At 43.2% G+C, this 25,025-nt stretch overlaps 1 protein-coding gene across 1 annotated transcript; it reads left to right on the top strand.

Moving 5' to 3' along the window:
- Positions 1-1,781: 1,781 nt before the first annotated feature.
- Positions 1,782-23,698, top strand: LOC308163236 (creatine kinase U-type, mitochondrial-like; the record flags this gene model as incomplete). The annotated part of the gene is made up of 9 exons (XM_080537416.1): positions 1,782-1,933; positions 12,556-12,754; positions 17,194-17,289; positions 17,813-18,034; positions 18,995-19,080; positions 20,983-21,106; positions 21,826-21,960; positions 22,802-22,927; positions 23,585-23,698. The coding sequence occupies 9 exons, from the start codon at positions 1,782-1,784 to the stop codon at positions 23,696-23,698; spliced, it is 1,254 nt and encodes a 417-aa protein (XP_080393542.1).
- Positions 23,699-25,025: the final 1,327 nt, after the last annotated feature.

Below are 25,025 nucleotides of genomic sequence, written 5' to 3'. Positions count from 1 at the left end.
TCTCTGTTGCTCACCTCACCTCAGTTCTGTCTCTGTTGCTCTCCTCTCCTGTTGTCTGTCTCTCTGTTGCTGTCCTCTCCTGTTGTCTGTCTCTCTGTTGCTCTCCTCTCCTGTTGTCTGTCTCTCTGTTGCTCTCCTCTCCTGTTGTCTGTCTCTCTGTTGCTCTCCTCTCCTGTTGTCTGTCTCTCTGTTGCTCTCCTCTCCTGTTGTCTGTCCGAATATCGGTTGTTAAGTCGCGACGTGTTTCCGGGTCCAAAGTTGGCTGAGGCGCTGTCTTCGAAATGCCGCAATAATAATAATAATTAATTATATTTATATAGCGCTTTTCCGAGGCTCAAATACCCTGACAATGGGGAAAACGGGAAAGTGCTGTGTCCCTTGTTGTATGAATAGATCCGAGTCTAAAAAACGATTAAACTGTCATTCTACCTCTGTAGTACACTGGTATTCTGGGGGGTATTCCATCAACATCGCTAAATAAAAATCCAGGTTTAGTCTGATAAGTCTCGCGAGAGTTCTTAAAAATATCCAGGCATATTCTGATAGGTCTCGCGAGAGTTATCAAAAATAAGCCAGGATTTTCCTTTAGCGACATTGATGGAATACCCCCCTGGTGCGGAGAATTTCTGGTTTGGAGCCGGAAATTGCAAAACGTCACGTTTGACGTCAGACTTAACAACCGGATGGATATTCAGGGCTCTCAAGTCTCACGCATTTTTTTATTTTTACTACCTATTCTGTTCCCACTGCGCATAACCAGGGCGCAACTTCAACAGATAGCGAACACACACTGACACATAAATGAATCCTCAGACGCTGGAGTAAAGTTTAGTTCTTTACTAAATCTTCAGAAACATGAGTGGTCGTTTGGTTATTTTGTAAAACTGTAAATAAACATAAGAGTACAATTACTGTAATGCTCAAAACTATACTGTTACACTTTCAACATCAACAGTATGTAGCCAACATATAATATCAATATAGCAATACAAATACAGCTCCAAAATATTTATACTTAAATAATATAAGCTATGTATTTATAAACATATACATTATACATTGTAGTTAAGCAAGAAAATAAAAGGCAAACTTACAAGCAAAGCCTTTTCCAGGGCAAGAATGTAAACAATGAGATTCTCCGGAGCTCTTTCTCTCAGCTAGCTGCTGCTACGAGTTATTATCACGTCTGAACAGTGTGCTCACGTCATGTGACTAAACAAAACCGATATCCAATTAATAAAGGCAGTAACGAATGTAATGTCATAACATGTCCACTAGATGTCTCCAAAATGAAAACCTAAGAAACCATGACACTACCCCTAGTGGCTGCAGCCTAGGTAAGCCTATAATCTGCGCATGCTCGGGGCGCATTTTTTGAAATAGGAGACAGCCAATTGGAGCGCTGCTACAGCTCACGTGTAAGCCCCGAGCCAGTGAATTTTACACACACACAGATAAAATGTTTATTGTATTGGAGGATTTTTAATGAATGCTGATAGGCGCCGACAGAATATCAGCCGCATTTTATGAATAAACAATGTTTATTTTTAAAAAATATTTTACAAGAAGTGGGGCTGCGTTGGAAGGTGGGGGCGCCCTAGCGCCCTCTATTGGCCAGCCGCCACTGCTGGGATTCCTCTGCATTCACCGCACGCACGCGCCCTCCTCCTTCTCCTCTCTCATCCTTTCTTTCTGCTTTTCGATCATTTCAGAGGCGGTATCATCACCAGGACTCTCCTCCAGACGTCCACTCACACCCACACCTCGAACGGTTAGACACAATGGCACACAACTTCGCCAGGATTTTGTCCTCCAAACGAAATGTTGGGATACTGTCCTTAGTCGGAGCCGGGTCTCTGACAGCGGGCTTTCTGCTGAGCCGGGAACATGCCGTCACTGCCGGGTCGCAAGTACGGAGAGTATACCCCGCCAGGTAACACACATGCCTCGGGTTTACACACCCCGTTATCCCTTCGTGGATTGTCTTATGGATTTCAAACTGTGTGTGTGTGTGTGTGTGTGTGTGTGTGTGTGTGTGTGTGTGTGTGTGTGTGTGTGTGTGTGTGTGTGTGTGTGTGTGTGTGTGTGAGAGAGAGAGAGAGAGAGAGAGAGAGAGAGAGAGAGACGTGGGATATTGTCATACATGACAGAATCATGCAGGATTAAAGGCGTAGCCGTTAAAACAATTGGGGTGAAAAGATGAGCCGTTATATTTCAGCAGCAGTGGTGAATGAAATTGGTATTTTTTCAGTCAGTTGTTTTTACTAGTCATATTTTTCTTATCAGTGACAATTGCCACCAATCTTTCATCTCATGAAATGTTAATGGGTTGCCTGGGTTGCATGGGTCTCGTATCCATGGGCGTCAGCAGCTTTTTGAATGTGGGGGGGACACTTATTTTTCGGGGGGTCTGGGGGTCCACCCCCCGAAATGTTTTAAATAGTAGATTCAATTTCCTGCATTCTTGTGCGTTTTACACCCAAAATAATCTCCCTCTTTCTTAGTTTTTCCTTGGAGCTGGCATGGTCTGCAATTACTGACTACTATTATGGTTTGGTTTAACTCACAGAGGCCTGACACTGACACTTGGCACTTTTTAGGTACTTTATTAAATATGAAGATTCAAAAAGAATCAAAGAGTGAATTAGAAAAGAATGAGGTAACTTTGAGTCAACAAATTGAAAAAAAAGTTATGAGGAAACATAAAATATGTACCTAAGCTACTCAGAGCCTATTACAATCAAACTTAGCCCTCTTCAGTGCATTGCAGAACATTCAACTATAACTCAATACAACCTGTTAAAGACTTGCTTTTACTCCATTCTTTCCCCAAAATGTCAAAGATTCCCCTTTTTTGTCCTTTCATTAAATGTTCCATATCTCCTCCTATAATCATATTCTGCATCCTCTATTATCTGTACCATGCATACAGCAGGATTTCTACAATTAGAACATAAGACATCATACAAAGGCTCCAAAAGTGTGACCTCTTTTGTCATTTGCAGACACAAATGACTGGCAAATCTCCTTTAAGTCAAGTTTGTCAAGATGCTCTTGGTGGATGTGGCAAACAGCCACATTGTTCAAGCGCTTTTGAGACATTGAAGAGCGCAGCCACGTCTTGAGCCTTCTTAAGGCACTAAAACTTCTCTCAGCCTCTGCTGAGGAGCATGGCACAACAAGAAGAAGCCTGACCAACACCTCTACTTGAGTGAACAGACCTCGAACCTCTGGCAGCATAGCTCTCAGTGTATCCACCACTTCACTGACTGTGCTGCAGGGATACTGAAGTTTGAACATGGCTAGCTGTACCTCCAATGAATGACGGTCTAGTTCTGGGTACGAACGGACCACATCCACATCCTCCACCTTTCCAGTTATTAACACTCTTTCCAGTAGACTGAGTGTTTCGAAGCTGCTTTGGTCAAAGCGCCTTGTCAACTGGATCTCCACTACATCCAGCATTTTAAAGAATTCTATCCTGTAGAACTCCTCAGGGGAGGTAGGCCTAAATGCTGGTGCATTTCCTGTGAAGCGCTTTGGGGGTCTCCGGATATGAGGAGTCTGGATAGCCTCTGTAAGAGCCAAATATGGTCCTGTCATATGTGTGGTAATTCACTGTGTGGGCATGGGGTGGCGCTGTCACAATACCTGAGGCAGGTCTTTATAAGGTAGTACAATTGTTGTTATCGTCAGGTGTTGACCCCGGAAGGGCAAATAGGTTTGACCGCAATGGCGCTGAGTTTGTTGTTGTTATCGTTTTTATACCAGTGATTAAGCCAAATGGAATGTGGCACATTCGTACGCAATAAAGGTTTTTTGTGCAGCAAACCAATGACTACGGATCGTGTATAACCAACAGAACACATCAAACTAGAACGCACGGCGCGTCAACCAGAGTCCGCGGGTTAGCATCTCAGTAGCACAGTATTAGACTGTGCTCCTTTAACAGCCTCTATGTCCAACTCCTGGATCATGTCACAGGCTTTGGTGTATATCTGATGAACTTTTTCATCACATCTCTTTACCCAAATTGTGTTTTTCACACAATCAACCGCAGCCAGCATCCCTGAGACACTCACTGTCTTGCTTTGAAGGGAGCGGTTGAGACATTCAAGTTCTTTTAGAACTTCAAGGGCCATAATCAGGCTAAGCAAAACCTGCCCCTTCTGAAACCTCTCCAGAAGCCCTCTTGCAGTTATGCAAGTGTCAGAGGAGCCATGTGCCATTTCCTCAAGACTGACCAAAATATGTTCGTATTGGTCTACAACTGCCTGGATAGCTACCATCCTCATGAGCCATCGTGTGGGGCAGAGGGGCCTCAGAGTTCTGAAACTCCCTGCTTCCGACTGGGCAACCTCCTTAAATATGGTTTTGTATTTCCCAGATAGATGGTACAGATTGCCACGTTTGTGGACTAAATCCAGCGCATCAGACACAATAGTGCTTGTGCTACAGGCTGTCTGAGTCACCAGATTAATGCAATGAGGACCACAATGAATGTAGAGAGCAAGAGGTTGTGTTTCTTTTATGACTGCCTGAACGCCTTTAGCTCCACCTGCCATATTGGCTGCCCCATCATAGCTCTGCCCGCGAAGGCAGGATAAGGGCAGGTTCAATCGAAGGAGGACATCAGTTGCCATCCGAGCCAACTCTTTCCCTGTTGTTGAGGAGACTTGATAGAGGCCCAAAAACTCCTCATGAGGTAGCAAATCACTATCTACATAGCGTAGGCATATGGCCTCTTGTTCATTCCCAGACAAATCTTGTACTCCATCAATTATGATGGAGTACATGAGTGTGGACACCTCATGTATTTCCTTTGATATATTTCTCAGAACGGAGTTGCCCATAATAGTTAGCATCTCATTCTGCATTTCTGGACTTGTGTAATGGTGACAAACCTTACTGAGCCAACGCTTTAGAACCTCATCATCCCCTGCTCTAAGCTTCAGTAGCTGAACAAAGTTTCCCCCATCACTCTTATGTCCACGTAATGCTAGACCCTGACGGGCAAGTAAACGAACTGATTGCATTATTTTCAGCGAACAAGATCTGGCCTCTCTTTGCTGCTGCATCTTAACTGATGATAACTGTGTTTCTATTGTCCTGTGAAGGTGTGTGTGAGTTGTAACAGCAACTTTGTGTGCATGACTATTTTCATGGGCTCGACATTTTTCAATGGCCTTTTTCCAGTTTTTAAAACCAGAAACCACAAAGGCTAGATCCACATTTTTCACAAGAGGGCTTGCCTGCCTTTTGAATGCTTCTTTACAATAGAAACAAAACACGCCCCCAGCATTTGGCACATAATGAACCCAAGGAAAGTCCCTAAACCATTTTTCTTGAAAGGTAAGAGTCTTGTTCAGCAGACGTTGGGGTGGAATGACTCTCGGGTCAGGTTGATTTGCCTTGTGGTACACATCCTCTCCCTCGTCTCTCTCAGGCTGGCTCCTCTCACCCTCCTCTTTCTCAGGCTGGCTCCTCTCACCCTCGTCTCTCTCAGACTGGCTCCTCTCACCCTCGTCTCTCTCAGACTGGCTTCTCTCACCCTCCTCTCTTTCAACATCCCTCTCTCTTGCATCTCCATCAGAATGGGTCTCTCTCTCTTCATTCTCAATGTTTCCCTCTCTCTCTTCCGTATCTAATGTCTCCTGTTCCTAGAAATTAAAATAAGAATGAAATTGTCCATTCATTTAATTTGATTATCAATTTTCATAATTCACAGTAAACTTTCATGCTTTCAGGCATGCTAAATTATGCCTTTGCAAAAGTTGGTTTATACTGAGGGACTGGGCATTAGAAGATTGTGAAAATATTATTATTATTATTATTAATAATAATAATAATAATATTTAATAATAATAATAATAAGCAATGCTAAATTTTCCTTAACTGCCTGTCACCTTTCAGCACTTACCTCAGCAACAGAGCTGTCTCCACTGCCCCTGCCTGCTGCCCCTGCCTCTGACTCACTCTCACTCTCACTCTCAACCACCTATATCAGGGTCATTGACGGATAAGACTTTTGAATGGGCCAATTTTAAAATACTAACAATAACAATATATTTGGCCATTATTCAAACATTTGGAATGTAGTGTACACATGCATTTATGCAAAAACCCCAAATTAAGAGATTTTAGTGTTTTTAAAGTTGAATTAATAGGACACGCCCTTAAAAAAAAGTCATTTGGGGCGACCGTAATTGATCTAAAAATGCATATATTTCCTTAACATTACTAATATTTTAACAAGTATCAGTAATTAAATAAACTGTTTAAGAAAGACAGGCTTGTGTGCCCTTTCATTTTTTGTAAACCATGACTTCACAAGTTTATTCTATAATGGCAGTGTCTCCCTCGTAATGCAGTTACAATACCCATTTTTGTTCTAAAACCCATAAAACTGATTTAAAATGTGTACAGATAATATCCACTTAAGCATAGTATACAATTGATTAATATTTGAGCCAAAACTGATGGATATTCTATTTTGAATTTAGTACAGTAATTGCCAATAGTTGGTTACCCCACATGACAGATGGTCGCCCCAAATGATGAGAAAACCGCAGGTAGTTAAAAGTCTATTTAAAATGTACACAATACAGTTCAGACTAAAGAAAACGGAACAAAGTTTTTATTACAATCTTTTCAAGTGGTCAAGTCAAAAATATTCTTAAATTCATTCAAATTTCACAGAACTAAAAAAATGTAAAACGTAAAACGCGTAGGTTACAAGTTTCGTCAGGAACATTCAAATATCACAAATGTTAAAAACATTAAACATTTAAAAAGTTAGTGCAATGCACATTATATGCTTCAGGAACTTCTTCAAGAACAAATATTTCACAAATGTAAATTTTCACATCCTTGTCATCTCATCTTTGGTTTTGTCAATCTATGAGAGAGAGAAGGAGGGTTAAGTAGCATCACTTTTGTGGACCCTGGTAGTCACATTGCACAGGGATCAACAATTTCAGTCAATAAAAAGTAAACAGTTGTATATGGAATAAAAACTAAACACCAACACAGTTCTATAGAGTCAATAAACAATAAACACCAACATAGTTGCATGGATGAAATCAACACTAAACACCTACAACACAGTTGTATCAGTTCCCTGTATATGACCTACAACACAGGCTGGTTGGAGCAGTGGATCATTTGTTACATTAAAACGATGTTTAGGAACATCAGCATGTAACAAACTAGGCTATTTCCATTTCATTGTTACTGTAATTTCATTGTCTTTGCTATTGTCATTTCATTCTCATTTGTCACTTCCATTTTCTTTTTGTTCCTTTATTTCCCCATTTTATTGCCATTTCATTTTCCTTACTCATTGCATTGTGACCAATGACCATCTAATCATTGTGACCAGACTCATGGTAAACTGCAGGCATTTCTTTAACACCAGGGGCCTCATTTATAGAATCTGGATAAAATGTGATCTTACCCTTGGCGTACGTAGAAAACCATGTCAAAATAGTGAATCATAAAATGTCAACGTGAGTCAATTTGACAGTGGAAACGATCGTAGCTCTACGTCAGGTCTTGACTTGACGTACGCACATTACCTACTAGTTATGTAAAGTTATTACAGGCATGTGAGCCGCACTCGAACACGTTAATGCCTACTTAACTGTAATTCATGCGAAGTGAAAGTGGCTCGTAATAAAATTAACAATGTTGTTATCAGCCGAGAAAATTAGTTTAATTCAAGATTTAAAGGGAACTGATGTTTATGATTGTATTTCAGTCTTCCTTTATATGCCATTAGGCTATTGTATGGTGTAATCATTCTAAATTGAGGCGTGATAAAGGCAGTCGGGTATATCCCAGCCCTCCTTCAGCCGCATCCTGCCTGATGTGATCGGGGGAATTCGGGGGCGAGCGTTTGCGACCGCGCATCTATTTCTGATAAGACAGTCGATCTCCTCCTCAGTAAAGTTTCTCTTCTTTTGTTTGTCTACCATCATGTGAACTCGTCAAAGGTGCTGCTCAACACCTCAATCAAGCCTATTTATAGCACTTGGCTTAATTCAGCTGCTATAATTGAGCCGCTATCACAGGGCGTAAATACAAAGCTCATTCACCTGCGTTCAATTTCAAGTATATTTGTTATTTATAGACGGAAGTACGTACGACAGACGTACGCAATTTTAAACAAGCACAGCCCGTTTTATAAATAATGCTTACGTCCATTTAGAAAAATGTGCTTACGTGCAAGTTAAAGATGACGTTCAAGTACATTTTTATAAATGAGCCCCCAGGCATTTCTGAACTTTACGCAATCTTGGCAAGTCAGCTTCGAGACGCGAGAAGCATTCTGGTGGCCTAACTTACATACAAACTTAAGTTCAAGATATTACAGAAAAGGTCATTCCTAATCCTACTAACATGACAGTTCCAAATACACCAGAGAAAGATATAGCCTACTGCATGTTACCTATAGTTTTTTATCTTTCCTTTTTCCTGGCAAGATAGTCGGCTCTTGCTGCAGGGTCTGCGTTGACCCGCTGCCTGTATCGAGCAGTCTTCTGTTTGCTTGTTTGTGGTGCCATCTAGAAAATAGGTTAAACTAGTTAAACATAACTAATACATCTACAATTACCTAAATGGAATGTCATGCTATACAATTTTTTACATTTCTTTCATAAGATTGCACAATAATCAAAAAGAAACGTTAATTCCTAAATAGGAATGGAAAATGACTGAAATGTAGACAAATATGTGTTAAAGTATACAAAGAGTTATGCTAAAACAAAGAACTGTATGTATATAAATCATTAATAAAATATAAATATACAGAAACTACAAATACAGGACGTATATCTATCATGTAAGACACTCAGCAGTGGTCACCCCACATGATACTAGGTCACCCCAGATGATGTTTTCAAGTTCAGTCAAATATTACAGGCTAACAGTTAGCTACAGAAACCAAACTAGCTACTTCTTACCACATGTCACTATCAAATTTATCATCAAAATATAGATTTGCAGATAAAACGTATTATTCACAGTTTTGTGGGGGTCGTCCCACATGATATCCAAAAGTGGCAAGTACATGACAGCAGTTAAAAAATAGATTTATTTGCAAATATGAGAGAGACTTACTAACATGCCAGTTGTTTCTCTGGGTCCTTCACATGTGACTGGCGGATGCAACATCTGTCCTTGAGGTGGTTTCAAAATAAAAGTCCCACAATTGTGTTTTCTTGATGGTCGCCCGAGATGATATTTCATAAAATTAACATATTCGGACAACATTCGTTTGTATTTTATGATGGAAATATAAGTGCAAATGCTTAATAATTTTGTCAATTAATGTAAAACATGTTTGAAATTATGCCAAATAGAGCAAGGGATATATTTAAATCGATTTAAAGTGATTTTAAACCGGTTGTCTAAATAGAAGTCAAGGCTGGACGGTCGCCCCACATGATGTTTTGACACTTCAGATAGCAGAAAAATTACCAATAACTAAAATGTTTGGAGAAGTTAGAGTGGTTATGTATATGGGGAAGGTAATAGACATACATGTTATCTTTTTATGTATTTTTATGTTTTTTTTAAGGTAAAAAATTCAGTTGGACAGAAAAAGTAGGCGTCACGTCATTGACCCATCAGGAGAAATGGGGATGCATTGAGCACTTGTTCATATTGTTTTTCTCTAATAGAACATTTGACATAGAAATACAATCATCAATACAAAAAATACAATCACAAGCATTTTAGAAATAGAAAAATAAATGGAACAGGTGTTTTCTTCTTTTTTAACCCTAGCTCAAGCAATCAGATGCAAAATTGATTCTTTGGGTGGGTGCAATGGCCAAATTAAATAGTGCAAATGCTCAGGGCAATGAACACGGGCAGGAGATGCAATAATGACAGGACAGGTAAGCACTGTGAGGTGTTTGTCGCCATTCTGTGCCTTTGATGACATTTCGCCTGTGTCTGTTCTGCATTTAAACATGTCTAACCGCACTAGTAATGCCTAACAAAACTGCTAGTGCCATATAGCTGATCTAGCTCGTATTTGGTTGCTAGTAGGCTATGCTAATTCTATTGCTAATACAGAGAATGTCTCATAAGGTGCTAACATTCTTATCAGAAAAGCTGGCTGTGTTTGACCTTGGGAGAACGCAATGTTGCTGTTTGGCCACTCACGGGAAAACTTGGATGACTTTGACTTACTTTTCTCTTCTTAGAAAAGAAATTCCTTATATCCATCTTGGTGGATGATCTAAATATCTTGCCTCAGTCTGAATGTTTTGAATCTGCGTGCGTGTCTGATGCTGCTGCTGCCGTGTTAAAAACAGAAGTAAAACACGGAGTGGATTTCTGGATATGGGCAATCCCCTACTCATAAAGTGGAACGGATTTGATTGTGAAGCAATGAAAATAATGCTGACCAGTCATGCAACATATTTTTGATGGCAAATGTGGGGGGGTCCAAACGACCTTGTTTCAAAGGTGGGGGGGACACGTCCCCCCCCAAATATATGGTGGTGACGCCCATGCTCGTATCATTATAAATCATAGTGATAGGCTACCCTAATTGCGTATTTCTGTGTGCATAAATCCTAGAATTACTGTTTTCCCAAACAAAATTTCGCATTTGGGTCAATGACGTGACGTGCATATTTTTGTGTCATGTATATTATTTCCATTTAAAAATAGATTAATCAATTCAAGTCATATATGATTTTATTCTATACAACATGGTTAGTTTGAATGTATTGTCAGTACATTCTAATAATATGGATTACTTTGTGTTTTAGCATCTCAAACCCCCAAAATGTCAGGTGGCGCAACCGTCTCAACAAAGGAACAGATTAAGAACACTGTTAAAAGTGGTATTTTAATAATAATATATTCAATATAAAATACTGTGTCATGATTTTATGTTTGAAACCTTTCAAATAAACACACATTTACAAATAACAATAGTTTTAAAGCTATTGAGATAATTGAGGAACTTTTGTCCCGTAAAAAAAATTCCTCAAATGTCAGGGTGGCACAACCGTAAACATGGGACTTTTATTTTGAAATCAAGAGACTATTGCATCAGCCAAATGTTTCATCATCCAGAGGACCCTGTCTGACATCTGTGGCTGAGTGAAAAGATTTGTAGAGCGCTCTCAAATATCGATAAAAATAGATAGTTTCACCTCAGAGGTAGGAGGGTATATTTTCCATGTCAGGTGGTACAACCAATGTAAAACTAGGAAAATGTTATTTTATCATAAAACTACTATTCTGTTTTAAAATGATTTGTATGATATTGCTAGCATAGGTCAAAGCTAATGCAGGTGTCCAAGTAGAAGCCTGTTTGAAATCAGTGGCAAAAGTCAGCTGGTGCAACCGGTATGTCAGTTGGCGCAACCACAATTAATGCCACTATATAGGGCCGGTTTCAGAGACAAGGCTTAAGCCTAGTCCTGGACTAAATCACACTTTCAATGTAAAATCTCCATTGAAGATGTTTTTTAGTCTAGGACTAGGCTTAAGCCTTGTCTGTGAAACCGGCCCTATATGGAATAAATAATGTTATTTAAAGCTCCAAGATGCTCTAAAATGTGTATTTGTGTCTACTTAAATATATATTAACACTTTTAAACATTTCACGATTATAATGTCTTTAATTTTAATCATTTTAGATGCCACTGTCAGTGAAGGAAAAAGCAGCCCAAAAACTTTTTTTTTTTTTGTCTAATAGATTCAGGGCCGGTTTCACAGACAAGGCTTAAGCCTAGTCCTAGACTAAAAAACATCTTCAATGGAGATTTTACATTGAAAGTGTGATTTAGTCCAGGACTAGGCTTAAGCCTTGTCTCTGAAACCGGCCCATACTGTAGATAGATATAGATAATAGATACATGACAAAGATTTCACTTAATAAAGAAATAATAGGAAAATATAAATACTTTTACAAATAATTGGTTGCGCCACCTGACAGTTTTTGAGCAATTAAGTTAGAAATACAGTAAAAAAAAATATTTAAACAAATTAACAAATGCGGCATGTTTAAGCACATTGTCACATACTCAAAAATATAAATTGTATGTATTTTGAACAACGTTTTTAAAAAAAACTTTTAAGAAGCCTTATTCGTCATTGACCCATTTACTGTTGTGGTCAAATTCGAAACTAGTCTCTATTGTCCCGTGTCTCTTGTAAGATTATGCGGTTGAGATGTATACGCGCACATTCAGATTAAACGAAACCGATGCATAATGGTAATCTCACTGTCGCCTAAATACTGTGAAGTTTCCGTCATGTCAGCACTCTCTGCCAGGTGTAAAACACACACGCATTACATGCAGTAAGCCAGCCACTGTGAATGTCAAAGGGCAGGTAGGTAGGCTGGAGAACGCCCTTAGTGCTTTTATAGATGATGAGATTGATTGATATACTATTTGATGATGAGATGGATAATAGATTGATATCCTATTTGATGAGGTCATTATATAAATGAAAACGGTTAGTTTCTTCAGTGGCAACTGGCAATGACTAACTTTGCCTGTGCCCCCCCCCCCCTCCCTACAGTGCGGAGTACCCCGACTTGCGTAAGCACAACAACTGCATGGCCAGCCACCTGACCCCCGCCATCTACGCCAAGCTGTGTGACAAACACACGCCCAATGGCTACACCCTGGACGAGGCCATCCAGACCGGCGTGGACAACCCGGGGCACCCCTTCATCAAGACCGTGGGCATGGTGGCCGGGGACGAGGAGTCATACGAGGTCAGGGGGGAGGGGCGGAAAAGCGCTACATAAATACAATGAATTATTATTATCAGCTGACTCAACCTTTTTGGCCGGCATTTAAAAAATAAATAATAATAAGGACACGTTACCGAACATAACGTATATCACCGTTTTTTTATCATTAAACCATATTGGTGCAATTACAAGTAATTTTTACGCATACCTATTATATTTGTATTTAAACTGAACTGTACAGAACTATTTTGTGATTATTTCAACTCATCTTTGATACAAGTCTATTGGCAACAATTCTTAAAATGTATATCAGGCGGGTTTAAGGTCACAAATGTTGATAGCATTGTTTGGCCAACCAGCAAGGGCCTATCTACATTCTTTGCCTTGCATCTATGCAGTATGCCAACAATGTTCGAGAGAAACTTGTCTTTCTGGATCAGACTACATCCAGCAGCACATTCATGACATTCATGACTTTGTCACCTACTTCCAAAAAAAGTCTCTCCCTGATGAGATTCTCACACTGATCACATCCAAGCGGGCAACCACCTGCCCTCGCGATCCCATCCCCTCCTCTCTTCTTCAATCCATTTCCTCTGACATCCTTTCTTACTTACCACCGTAATCAACTCCTCCTTATCCACAGGATCTGTCCCTATTGATTCTCTTGATACATCTCCAAGAGGGACTCTAAGTATTAATTGTAGGTCACAGAGTGTAATGGAATTGTGTGTACACTTTTGGAAAAAAAGGTTCTGAGGGATTCTTTATGGCACCATTGAGGTGCAACAAAGTCATGAAATAGAGCCATTTTAAACGAAATTCTTGTTGGAACCTTTTCATGAAAGAGGTACTATTTGAACCTTTTTAGCTATCACGCAACGCATCTGTTTGAAGTTGGGATGTAACATGGGCACAGATATAATACACTTAGAATCATAATCATACATTCTTTTTTTTTCTTAGTGGGGCAGTCCCACTCATATTTTTATTTTTCATTAGACAGTGAAGGGAGAGAGGAAAGTAAGGAGAAGAAGGGAGAGAGGACATGTCAGCAGGGCATGGGCCGGATTCAAACCCATGCCGACATGGGCATATGTGTGCACTGTAGACCGCGGTGCTAGACCAGTTGACCCCCCCAGGCCATGGTGCTAGACCACTGGACCACCCCAGGCCACACACCATGGTCTATTCTATTAACATCTGATCTATGCTTAATCTGAGTATGAAGAACAGACTCACTAATTCCCCTGTCTTGTCCTGATTTAGACTGAGGCCACTGCAACAAGATGGGGGTTGATTTTAGGTTAGGGAGGGGTCCTTCATTTTCTAACTTTTCCTAATTGTCTCTATAATGAGGTTATCTATTTTCATTGTTACAGCTATGATTCTGCTCAGTTATATGAAGGCGATTTGTCAGTGCGCTGGTCATGTGACAGTGGTATTAGCCAGGAGTGCGTTGCAATAGTCAAGGCGGGAGATGACCAGTGACTGGATCAAGAGTTGAGCTGATGTTGTAGAGGAAGAATCTGCAGGAGCGTGCCGTCGCTGCGATGTCCGCACAGGATAGGCGGTTGTCCAGGATCACTCCAAGGTTCTTGGCTGTCTGGGAGGAGGTTACAGTAGAATTCTCAACTGTGATGGAGAAGTCTTGGAGAAGGCAGGCTTTCCCAGGGAGGAAGAGTAGCTCAGTTTTGTTGAGGTTGAGCTTGAGATGGTGGGCTGACATCCAGGTAAAGATGTCAGCGAGACACGCAGAGACACGTGTTGCCACATGTAGGTCAGCGGGGGTGAAAGACAGGAAGAGTTGAGTGTTGTCTGCGTAGCTGTGATAGGAGAACCCATGTGAGGAGATTACCGAGCCAAGAGACTTGGCATAGAGGGAGAACAGTAAGGGCCCTAGGACAGAGCCCAGTGGTACCCCAGTGGTGAGGGTTCGTGGAGAAGACAACGATCCTCTCCAAGTCACCTGTTAGGAGCGATCAGCCAGGTAGGAAGCAAACCAGGAGAGTGCAGTGCCAGAGATTACCAGTTCTGAGAGGATGGAGAGAAGGATCCGGTGGTTTACTGTGTCGAAGGCAGCAGACAGGTCCAGGAGAAGTGGAGGAAACTTGAGCAGTGGAGGGCCTCCGTGACAGCAAGGAGAGCAGTCTCAGTGGAGGGCCTCCGTGACAGCAAGGAGAGCAGTCTCAGTGGAGGGCCTCCGTGACAGCAAGGAGAGCAGTCTCAGTGGAGGGCCTCCGTGACAGCAAGGAGAGCAGTCTCAGTGGAGTGCCCAGCCTTAAAGCCAGATTGGTGGGTCCAGGAGGTTGTTCTGATGGAGATAGTCAGTCAGTCGTTTAGATGCAGTTCAGGGGTTTTAGATAATAAGGAGAGAAGGGATACCGGTCTGTAGTTGTGAACATAAGACGGGGCAAGGGTGGGTTTCTTGAGGAGAAGCTTGACATGGCTTGAAGGCAGCCGGGACAGATCCTGTGGATAAGGAGGAGTTGATTACGGAGGTAAAGAAAGGAAGGAGGTCATTGGAAACGGAGGAGAGAAGGAGCTGCTAACGTCATCAACCTTTTTTCTTTCTCAAAGTAGGTGACAAAGTCACCGGCAGACAGGGAGGAAGGAGGAGGGGGAGGAGGCGGGTTGAGGAGTGTGGAAAATGTGGATGAGAGGCAGAAGATTGTCTTAAGATCTTAATTGATGATGCAGTGTTTCCTCCAGGATTTTTTACATTAGTGGCGGGGGGGTCCTCTTTTGCGCGCACCAGCATAAAACGCGCACTGCCGCTCAAAACAAAGACGTAATTTCACTTTACCCACGCAATACCCACTTAAACATGTGTGAGGATACGTAACGGCGTTTAGTGACAGAACTTTCACTTTCATTCATGAAATTCACCCCGTCTGTGTTACGAAGCACTTGACTTTTGGACCATTGGGACTGACTATAGCGTCATGTGCCATCAACGGGGGGAGATGCGACAAGAAATATGTCAGAATGCAGCACTATCATGCACAGATCAGCCTTATAACATGTAATGTTAGATATATATATATATAACGTTAGACAGGGAGCGCAGATGCAGTGTTTCCTCCAGGCACGCGCGCTCAAAACAACGACCTAATTTCAACCAAAACTAGAGGGGATGGCAAAAAAAAATAAAAAATATACAGAATATAAACTTGTGATACCGGTTTCCATCCATCAGCTCTGAAGGTTTACGTTACTCACGGATCCAATGTCCTTCCAAACGAGCAGTCTTGGCTCCGTCTCAAACACAACTGGAAAAGTATGTCCAACTTGGCGAAAGTTTCCCAGTGTTTCCAACTTGCGCGAGTTCTTCAATTTGTGACAGTTTTTCAGCAGGGATGGTTGAGTCTGCACGGTTCTCATGCCGGTTCACATTTAGACCAATCAGGAGTAGCCCTTGTGTCACGTCGTCAACTGAATGTTTAATGTCATTAATCTGATTTTGGATCAGCGGTTAGAGAGAGATGGGCGTGGATTTAGGTGCACTTATAGTCAACATCCATTATAGCGCTGATCTAGGATCAGATATATTTTAATCAGCTAAAATGTTCAGAGGTGGATTTTATTTTTTTATTTTTTTGTTTTTTTTGTGGACTGAATCAATTTGTGGCGGAGGAAATTCATTCGTGGCGGCCCGCCACCAATAAATGCATATAGAGGAAACACTGTGATGTAACTGCTGAAGATATCCAGCATTGCGTCAATGCATTGCAGACTTCAGGCAGTAATAGCATGTAAAGGATTGTCGACCAAATATTGTCGACCAAATATTAAACATTAATTTGGACGGTATATTAATCTGTCCCATTTTTTTTTTCCGTAACCTGAAAAAGGGGGACTATGTCAAAAAAGTGTAAAAATCTATACATAGATTTCACTTCAATTCAACTTCAATTTATATCGCGCCTTTCACAAACCCAAGGTCGCTTTACAAGGGAATGGGACAAACAGAACAGAGCCAGAGAGACAAACACACAACACAAGAAACAGTGAAACAGCAGAATGAACTAATAAGCTGACATGCAGGCTACAGGTTGAAAGCAATGGTGAATAGGTGGGTTTTAAATGGTGAATAGGTGGGTTTTAAATGGTGAATAGGTGGGTTTTAAGGGCAGCTTTGAATATGTCCAGGGTTGGAGAGTCGCGGATATCCTTGGGTAGAGAGTTCCAGAGGGTGGGGGGGGCTGCCACACTGAAGGCTCTGTACCCAAAGGTCCGGAGTTTGACGCTGGGTTGGATGAGGAGGCCCGTGTTAGAGGACCTCAGAGATACAGACAGATACAGTAGAATAGTGCCAAAAGAAGACAAAATGCTTAACTGTCCCTTATTTACACAGGGCACAGTATTACCCTCCTGTCAGCTTATGTGCAACAACAAATTGGTATGTAATATATATATATTTTATATTGGTTATATAATAAGACATATTTTGGGTTCAGGTGTTTGCAGATCTCCTGGACCCTATCATCAAGGAGAGACACAACGGGTATGACCCTAAAACCATGACCCACCCCACTGACCTGGACTCTAGCAAGGTAGGTAGAGGCGCAGAGGTGCAACTCCACAATATACACAATACACTGATGTAGCGTCTGTCTACCATACATTCTGTCAGAAACACAGGGCATGTTGATTTTTCCTCTAAATTGTTGACTATACTGTATTATAATATCTACGGAACTTCATAATTATGTCAACTATTATGTCAATTCAATTCAATTCAACTTTATTCGCCATGTGCAGTGCACTAGGAACATGACTTGGTATTCTCCATGCTGAACAAGCTGCAGTACATACAACAACAAGACCACAACACAACAATACTCAAGACACACAATATATACAGTACCAATACCAGTGAATAAATATACTGTTTATATATTATAAAGATAACTTGGAAAAAACATGGAAAGTGCAAGGTGCGATGATCAGGAGATATTGAGGAGGGCTGTGGCTTTGGGGAAGAAACTGTTCAAGTGGCGTGATGTTTTTGACATGATGGCCCTGTACCGCTGTCCAGAAGGGAGTAATTCAAACAAGCTGTTTCTTCTCTGTCAGATCCATTCGGGCAACTTTGACGACCGCTACGTGCTCTCCTCGCGGGTCAGGACGGGCCGTAGCATCCGGGGGCTGAGCCTGCCCCCCGCCTGCACCCGGGCGGAGCGCAGGGAGGTGGAGCGCGTGGTGGTGGACGCCCTCGGCGGCCTGCAGGGGGACCTGGAGGGGAAGTACTACAGCCTCACCCAGATGACCGACCAGGAGCAGCAGCAGCTCATTGACGTGAGGATTATTATTTGTATTTATTCGTTTATTTAAAAGCAGGGTTCCTACAAGTTTCAACAAGTCAAATTTAAGACCTTTTTAGACTTTATTTATTTTTAATTTTTGACCTATTCGCGACACCATATGTTAGTTTTATGTCATCCTCAAGGTGATGAAATCAGGGATTTCACTGCCATACAGACAAAAAAGGAAGCGAATTGGATTTTGTTTTGGTTCCAGCTTGATTAATTGCCGCGTAAATAGATGTGGTCGGACTGATTTCCTTGCAGAATCTCGTTTTTAAGACCTAGCACCTCGTTTTTAGACCGAATAACTGAAATTCGAGCCCTTTTAGGCCTTATGAATTGGATTGCTGGATTTTCGACTTTTAGGCTTTTTAAGACCAGCGCGGGAACCCTGTAAAAGGGACAATGGACAGTCATTGACTCTCCCTGAATTAGCTGGGTAAATGGCTAAATTGCATCAGCAGTCCCTGAGCAGGTAAATCCACAGAGACCTCAGGTGTTATGCCAGTAGTAATGCCATCTGTCAGGAGTTTTACCTTTGTAACTGTTTACTGTACTGTACAGAACTGTAGCTTGTTAGACCCTCCTACTAAGATTTTAAAGGTAGACTAAAGCCAGGCGGACACTGTGGTTTTCACAGTTTTAACGTAGGCGATTCCAGCTGCTAGGAGCAGTGTCTGCCTGGCTTAAGCAATATGACATAGGCACAAGCAGGTGGGGCGACTACCGTCAGAGATTAGCTAATGTGAAGAATGACATTTCATCATTCCGCCAGACCTTTTTCATGTGGCTCATCATGTTGCGTTGCCGTGTTCGTTAAGGGAACAGTCTGTTCAGATCAGTGAACCAGAGGAGAGGAGGCCGTTTTAGACTGTTGAGCTGCACCCATGAACATGTCTTCTTCCCTTCCATAAAACCTTTTTATTTCCTGTCTCTCCTGCGTTTCATGTAGGACCACTTCCTGTTCGACAAACCCGTCTCCCCACTGCTGACGTGTTCTGGGATGGCTCGCGATTGGCCAGATGCTCGTGGTATCTGGTACGCACCGCTCGATCCCAAACACTACTCCTCAGGGAAGAGGAAGATAAACATTGATGATGATGTGTGACATTACGTTGTGCAGGGTTTTTTTTATTTTACAAACATCATTGGCAACAGACATACAGTTTAGGGGGCAGGAGATGGGCACCTGCCCAATAGTCATTAGCGGTTTTCTTACAATATAGGTTTTGGGCTGGTGGTTTTTGGTGGATTTAGCAGTTTTTTAGATTGTGGTTAGGCTGGAAAGTGTCAATCCCATCTGGCAACCCTGTGCCCAGTAGCTTCTCCACACTGAGCCAAAGTCAGGTGCATTAGCAGTGCAGACAACGTCCCTTCAGCATTACAGAAATAGCCTGACGCTACAGCTAGCCCCAGCCACGGCTCACTCCAGGATCGATCACCGGACACCCTTCCCCCGCCCTTCCCGCCCCTTCCCTCCGATGCCCACAGCATGCCAGGCTGCCAACCTCTCTTTAATAATTCATCCTCCCGTCCGTTCTTCAGTTGACATCTCCCCCCCCGCCCCCATCCTTTCATCCCTCGCACTCTGCTCTCCTTTCTCCAGGACTTATCCATCCATCAGCTCATTAAAACTCTTAACAGTTTTGCGGGTGGAGGGAGGGGGTCTTCTGGGAGATATAATGCACTGCTAAGTGGAGGGAGGGTTGTAATGCAGTTCTGTAAAATCCCATCTGAGATCACAAGGGCACCAAGCACTCTGTGTAAGCAATTTACCATGAGAGGAAGGGGGTTGTGGAGACATTGCGCCTCGTGCCACAACCCTGTACCAGTGGTAAGTGTCTCCACAACATGGGGGTGGCTGTGGTGCAGGACGTAGAGTCGCCGTCTAATGATCACAAGGTTGGCAGATCAGCGGTTCGAGCCCCGGCTGGCCACATGTCGAAGTGTCCTTGGGCAAGACACTGAACCCCAAAATTGCTCCCAGTGAGCGGGCCGGCGCCTTGCATGGCAGCTTGCCGCCATTGGTGTGTGAATGTGTGTGTGAATGGGTGAATGAGAGGCCGTTGTAAAGCGCTTTGGAATAAGGCGCTATATAAGTCAGTCTGTTTACCATTTCACAACCCCCGCCCTCGAATGGTAAATTCAGCCACCACATAATATAAAAAATACACAGTTGTAACATTAAATTCATTTATTTACAATCATTAATCGTTTCAGAATACATATATTCTTCCGCCACAGAATAATAAACCAGATCAACCATTGCATTGTAGGTCAGCACAGGTGTTCTTAATCAGATTGATTGGGAGGTGCATTGATACTGGAAATGCGGTCTGAATTGAAGGTTGTTGGGATATTTACCACTGTTGCTAGCCAATCAGAATCCAGTATCCAAACATGCTGTTGTAGAAGTATCCTCCTAGACCTCTCAAACCAACGTGGTTATTGACATTAGACACACAGCCACCACCATGACCAGTGGTAAAACAGATCAGTTTCTCAGATATGCACGGTGAATTATAGCCTGTGTCTGCTCACTGTTTCTGTTGCTTGTTTGTTGTTATGTTATGTTGTATATTGTATGTTTTTATACTGTATGTGGTGTCTTTTTTAACTAAGTGCTGCTTTTCTTGGCCAGGGCTCATTTGAAAAAGAGGCTACTGTCTCAATATGACTACCCTGGTTAAATAAAGGATTCATAATAATAATAATGTGAGGAGATTACCGAGCCAAGAGAATGGGTATAGAGGGAGAGAGATCAGTCTCTCAGATATGCATGGTGGATAATCTAATAATCTGAGTAACCCTCTCTGCTCTGCTCTCTCCTTTGGCCGTTGTTTACCCCCCCTCACCTGACCGTGGCGCTGTGTTTACCACCTCACCTGACCTGACCGTGGCGCTGTGTTTACCCCCCTCACCTCACCTGACCGTGCGCAGGCACAACAACCAGAAGACGTTCCTGATCTGGATCAACGAGGAGGACCACACCCGCGTCATCTCCATGGAGAAGGGAGGCAACATGAAGAGAGTGTTTGAGAGGTTCTGTACAGGCCTGAAAGCAGTGAGTGACCGCACGCACGCACGCACACACACGTTGTGGTGGCTTTATCCAGGACATGTCATGAAGGGCTGCCATGCTCTATTGGCTTTATCTACCAACCCACCAATAGTGTATCGGATGTTTTCAAGCTTGAGAAATAACATAATGTCGTAATGTCAGCCAGCGGGCATGGGTATGGGGGGGCAGTTTCTTTCCTCTTCACACACATATTTGCATTCTTTCAAAAGGCTACAAATACTTTAATTATTTATCTAAGTGTTCCAAGTTCCACATTAAGAGACGGACACAACAGATGCCAAATGTCAAGCAAGGACTGTTATTAAACAGTCAGACATACACACAGACACACACAGGCACACGCACACACACACACACAGATACACACACAGACACACACAGGCACACACACACACTCAAATACTTTGTGCCTGTGTGTGTGTGTATCTGTGTGTATGTGTGTCTGTGTATGTCTAACTGTTTAACACACACACACACACACACACATACTCACACTCAAATACTTTGTGCCTGTGTGTGTGTGTGTGTGTGTGTCTGACTCTGTATGTCTGTGTTTGTGTGTGTGTGTGTGTGTGTGTGTGTGTGTGTCTGTGTATGTCTGTGTGTGTGTCTGTCTGTGTGTGTCTGTGTGTGCCACACACAGGCACACACACACACACACTCACACTCACACTCAGATCCGTTGTCCCTGTGTGTCCTAGGTGGAGAAGCTGATCCAGGAGAAGGGTTGGGAGTTCATGTGGAACGAGCGTCTGGGGTACGTCCTGACCTGCCCCTCTAACCTGGGCACCGGCCTCCGCGCAGGGGTGCACGTCAACCTGCCCAAACTCAGCAAGGTAACACACATACACACACACACACACACCTGTACCTTCACACCACGTCAAACTGCCCAGACTCAGCAAGGTACTACAAGGTTGCTCTCAAACACCCGGTCCCGTGACCACATCACTCCTGTCCTCCACTCTCTCCACTGGCTCCCCATCAAAGAACGTATCAAATTCAAAGTACTCCTCCTCACATATAAAGCCCTCCATAGCCTGGCCCCCCCTTACCTGACTGATCTCCTTCTCCCCCATTGCCCTACCCGTACCCTCCCATCCTCATCCACTGTTCCCCTCACTGTCCCACCCTCGAAACTCAAAGGCTTGGGAGATCGTGCCTTCTCACGAGCTGCACCCCGCCTCTGGAACTCTCTCACCCAACCACTCAGAGACTCACCCTCACTCTCCACTTTTAAATCCCACCTCAAAACCTACCTGTTCTCCCACGCATACAACCTCCCCTACCCCTAACCATCTCCCCTAACCCTGCCACCCCCCTCCCCCCCTGGACATTGCGGTGTTAATTGTTCCCTGTTCGTTAACTCTGTGTTCTATGTGCTCATGTTATCTGTTGCTTGTTGTTTCTGTGTTTTCAGTTTTTCCCATATTGTCAGCGTCTTTGAGCCCTGGAAAAGCGCTATATAAATACAATGAATTATTATTATTATTATTATTATTATTATTATTATTATTACCACACACACACACACACACCTGCACCTTCACACCACCAGTGTGACCAGTAAAAAACCCAAACAGCAACATTTCAATGCTTATTTCACTTATCCAGCCACACCCACTAACCCTGTCCCCCCCTGACTACCCCTCTTCTACCCCCGCCCCCCTACTCTAGGACCCTCGTTTCTCTAAGATCCTGGACAACCTGCGTCTGCAGAAGCGAGGCACGGGGGGGGTGGACACGGCCGCCGTGGGGAGCACCTTCGACATCTCCAACCTGGACCGCCTGGGGAAGTCAGAGGTAGGGGGCTGTCACACACCCCGAGGTAGGGCCGGCTGTGTCTCAGGAGGTAGAGCCGCCGTCTAATGATCGCAAGGTTGGCAGATCGGCGGTTCGAGCCCCGGCTGGCCACATGTCGAAGTGTCCTTGGGCAAGACACTGAACCCCAAATTGCTCCCAATGAGCGGGGCCGGCGCCTTGCATGGTAGCTTGCTGCCATTGGTGTGTGAATGTGTGTGTGAACGGGTGAATGAGAGGCCGTTGTAAAGCGCTTTGGATAAAAGGCGCTATATAAGTGCAGTCCATTTACCATTTCCCGACATGAGGACCAGAGCATTAGAACGTGTCACATTGTAGACTATTGGGTTGCAGACGTGGACTGTACTGAAAGGCCTAGGAGAGGAGAGAGACTGGCTGTTGTCTGTCTGGGTTGTGTAGCTTCTTGTGTAGCCAGTCATGCTGTCATGTCTGTCTGGGAGAAAGAGAAAGAGAAAGAGAGTGACATAGATTAAGGAAGACAAAGGGACTTATTCTGTGCAGGGTTAGGGTTAGACTGCAGACATAGAGCAGTGTTCCTCACTACTGGTGTGTGTGTGTGTGTGTGTGTGCGTGTGTGTGTGTGCGTGTGTGTGTGTGTGTGTGTGTGTGTGTGTGTGTGTGTGTGTGTGTGTGTCTCAGGTCCAGCTGGTGCAGACGGTGGTGGACGGGGTCAACTACCTGATAGAATGTGAGAAGAAGCTGGAGAGAGGCCAGGACATCAAGATCCCCCCGCCCATCAGCCAGTTCAAGTAGACCAACCTCAGCTACACCCCCCCCCTTCCCCTCCCCACCACCATAACCACCACCACCTTACCCCCCCTTCCAGACATACAGACCTCTCTGCCTCATCCTAATCAGAACCATTGATCTCCCAGTAAACAAAGAGTCCAAAAGACGTCCTCAGGGAAGCCGGAATGTGGGTTCAGATGACGTCTTTCCAGGACGTCCAGATGACGTATTTCTAGGACGTCTTATGGACTACAGAATCGTCTTCTGTAGTTCTGTAGTCCATAAGACGTCCTAAAGACGGCATCTGGACGTCCTAGAAAGACGTCATCTGAACCCACATTCCGGCTTCCCTGAGGACGTCTTTTGGACTCTTTGTTTACTGGGTTAGAGAGAGAGTTCAGTTCAACAATATCGGGTATTGAGGTATAGAATTTCAATCAATCGCCGCCAATTGGCACCAGACTTTCCAAGACAACAGTAAAAAACGTCTATTGTGTGAATTCTAGTTCATTCAGACAGACAGGTCTAGTCTAGTTCATTCAGACAGACAGACAGGTCTAGTCTAGTTCATTCAGACAGACAGGTCTAGTTTAGTTCATTCAGACAGACAGGTCTAGTCTAGTTCATTCAGACAGACAGGTCTAGTCTAGTTCATTCAGACAGACAGGTCTAGTCTAGTTCATTCAGACAGACAGGTCTAGTCTAGTTCAGACAGACAGACAGGTCTAGTTCATTCAGACAGACAGACAGGTCTAGTCTAGTTCATTCAGACAGACAGGTCTAGTTCAGACAGACAGACAGGTCTAGTCTAGTTCATTCAGACAGACAGGTCTAGTCTAGTTCATTCAGACAGACAGGTCTAGTTTAGTTCATTCAGACAGACAGGTCTAGTTTAGTTCATTCAGACAGACAGTCTAGTCTAGTTCATTCAGACAGACAGGTCTAGTTTAGTTCAGACAGACAGGTCTAGTCTAGTTCATTCAGACAGACAGGTCTAGTCTAGTTCAGACAGACAGACAGGTCTAGTCTAGTTCATTCAGACAGACAGGTCTAGTCTAGTTCATTCAGACAGACAGTCTAGTCTAGTTCATTCAGACAGACAGACAGGTCTAGTTCATTCAGATTCTGGCCGCCAGTTTGCTTAACTCAATGACACTGCTACTCAAACCCCCCGACTGCTAACCCTGACACTCCTACAGACAGAGCATGTCTTATACCCAACGTGTCGGATAATACTCCTCCTTGTGTGTCTCCTCTCCGGTATATTGGACGTGGATGAACATGACTATTATTGTAGCCTACAACTGGTACTAGTAATACTCTATACATTTGTGGTAGTACCGGGATATAC

This window comes from Nansenia antarctica, assembly GCF_963989245.1.
Source record: "Nansenia antarctica genome assembly, chromosome: 8".
NCBI classification, from domain to species: Eukaryota; Metazoa; Chordata; class Actinopteri; order Argentiniformes; family Microstomatidae; genus Nansenia; species Nansenia antarctica.
This window is presented reverse-complemented; position numbering and strand designations above follow the sequence as displayed.